This window comes from Vanessa atalanta, chromosome 30 (genome assembly GCF_905147765.1).
Source record: "Vanessa atalanta chromosome 30, ilVanAtal1.2, whole genome shotgun sequence".
NCBI lineage: Eukaryota > Metazoa > Arthropoda > Insecta > Lepidoptera > Nymphalidae > Vanessa > Vanessa atalanta.
In genome coordinates this window covers 666,505-668,959 of record NC_061900.1, presented here as the reverse complement: position 1 = coordinate 668,959, position 2,455 = coordinate 666,505, and the positions used below count along the sequence as shown (strand labels likewise).

Here is a 2,455-nt window from a genome sequence, read left to right as displayed (position 1 = left end):
TTGCAAGCCCGACTGTGTAGATACCACCCACTCATCAGATATTCTACTGCCAAATGCCAGTATTCAGTATTGTCGAGTTCCAGTGTGAAGGGTGAGTGAGCCAGTGTAACTACAGGCACGTGGGACACAACATCTTTGTTCACAAGGTTGGTTGTTGGTTAAATAATGTTAAATATTTCTAACAGTGGCAATGTCTATTGGTTATGGTGACCACTGTATATCAGAACACAGAAAGACACAGACATCATTGCATTTAAAAAATTGCCTTTGATAAGTTTATTTAAATTCCTTTGCAGTCTTCATCTTATTGTACACGATCTAGGTATCCTGCCCATTTCCAGTTTTACACAATTTTCAGTCTCCGTGAATCTGAAAATAAACAACACATTTAATAATAGGTAACTTATAAATAAATTATTTTAATGAATGCTATAAAGAACAAAAATCTATGAATGGCAGAATTTCGTTGAAATTAGACACATGCAGGTTTCCTGACGATGTTTTCCTTCACCGCCGAGCATGAGAAGAATTATAAACACAAATTAAGCACAGGAAAATTCAGTGGTGCCTGCCTGGGTTTGGACCCGAAAACATCAGTTAAGATGCACGCGTTCTAACCACTGGGCCATCTAGGCTCGTCCAAAGTGCCTGTAGCTAATCTGGCTCAGTGACTCTTGTTTGATAGAATATGTGATGAGGCCCTACCACCGAGTAGACATATTTCACTCACAGCTTCAGCGATATCAATCCATTCCATAGCTCTTACTAAATTATCATTCTTAGAAGGCTTTTTATCCCAATTCCAGTAAAACAGTTCTTTAAATCCACCTGCAACCTGAAATAATAACAATATATATACTTAAAGATGTGATTTGTACAATTTATCCTCGGACTATGTCTAGGTGCTAGTGCTAATAAGGCAGTCATATAGCCATTGTCCTCGAGTTGAACAAACTAAAAGCCATTGCAATATAAAATATCAACTAAAGAAAACTTCTTAATAATTATACAATTTACAAACTCGAATACAACAAACTATATAGACATGATACACAAAATGTAAATTTGTCCCCAGGGTCAGTTATTGAGCTAAGTTATCAGCTCATAGGTCACCCAGTGTGAACCAGTTTTTAACAAGTCAGGCACATATTGAGGTGAAGCTACATATTCTTTCCTTAAATTTTGTAAGTCATACCTGAAATTTTCGTTCAGCTTCTTCGGAGAGTGGTCGTTTTGCTTCGGTAAGTACAACTGCTTTATAACCATCTGGCAATTTCATTTTAATACCATCCAAATGGTGACCACGGAAGGTTGCAGATAATTCTGTAATAATATTGTAAGTTGTCAATAAACTGTTAAAAATATCTAGACACGCGGTAGCGTGTCAGTCAAGTTCTAGTAACAGAACTGGCGAGCAGCACTGTGTGTAATATTACACGAACCATTTGGAGCCACTTTTGACCTCCTCATAACTCAAAAACTATTCGACATAAATGTGTCAAATTTGGCTCATATATTCTCAGCATCGGCAACAATATATTATTCCAAGTTATAAGAAGAAATTATATTTTATGTAGTTATAAATAAATTTCAGAAAGGACTATTTAACTTGGCACCCATTTAGATCTCACTTCTTTTGTCGTTAAAGACAACAACCGAGGTATATATCATAATATTGGACTTGGCTCTCATTTTTACATTTATGTTTTTGATGTGATGATATGTGTTATTGCAATACTAATTTATTTCAACGAAATTCTGCCACATGTGTATTCCGCCAACCCGCATTGGAGCAGCGTGGTGGAATATGCTCCAAACCTTCTCCTCAAAGGGAGAGGAGGCCTTTATCCCAGCAGTGGGACATTTACGGGCTGTTAATGCTAATGCTAATGCTAATGCAATATTAATTCGTTAAGTATCAGGTTGTTTATTTCTAAAGAAATCTTAGAATCATAGCCCATAGAAACCATTTATTGCTAGATTCTATTTTAGTACAAAACGCGTTGAATTTTTATTGAAAATTTGTTTTTTTGAAATTTTATTGCATTTAAAAATAAACATGGGTATACTTAAATCTGCTCCGTCATATCAACTATGGCTGTAGTTATTAAATAATATTTTAAAGCTATTAATTAAATAAGACATATATTTACCCTCTTCGTTTGCCGTAACGTAGGGCTCGAAATATTTCTTTACATTAGCAGGACCATCTTCTTCAATTTTACAAGGTATATAATGAGCGCGTTGCTCGAAAACTTGTTGGTTTTCACTTTTATTTAAATTATTTTCAACTTGTATCGACATTTTCATAACATAAAATTGCAATGATTGAAATGCTTGTCGTTTCCCGCCTCCCGGCAATTTATTTGAACGGTGCCAAATTGACAATGACAATAAATACATAATCACAAGAATAGACACAAAAGTCAAGAAAAAAACAATGAAATTACGATTT

General features: G+C 35.0%; 1 protein-coding gene across 1 annotated transcript; it reads right to left on the bottom strand.

The window, feature by feature from the left end:
* Window positions 1-225: 225 nt before the first annotated feature.
* LOC125075147 (ribonuclease H2 subunit C) lies at window positions 226-2,373 on the bottom strand. The gene is made up of 4 exons (XM_047686759.1): window positions 2,154-2,373; window positions 1,196-1,323; window positions 731-835; window positions 226-369 (listed from the first exon to the last, which is right to left on the bottom strand). The coding sequence occupies exons 1-4, from the start codon at window positions 2,308-2,310 to the stop codon at window positions 355-357; spliced, it is 405 nt and encodes a 134-aa protein (XP_047542715.1). The 5' UTR covers window positions 2,311-2,373; the 3' UTR covers window positions 226-354.
* Window positions 2,374-2,455: the final 82 nt, after the last annotated feature.

Coding starts and splice junctions, on each gene's coding strand:
- LOC125075147 (XM_047686759.1), bottom strand. CDS start 2,310: ATGAAAATGTCGATACAAGTTGAAAATAATTTAAATAAAAGTGAAAAC. Junction 1,324..2,153: donor CGTTACGGCAAACGAAGAGG/GTAAATATATGT, acceptor ATATTATTACAG/AATTATCTGCAACCTTCCGT. Junction 836..1,195: donor AAGCTGAACGAAAATTTCAG/GTATGACTTACA, acceptor TTATTATTTCAG/GTTGCAGGTGGATTTAAAGA.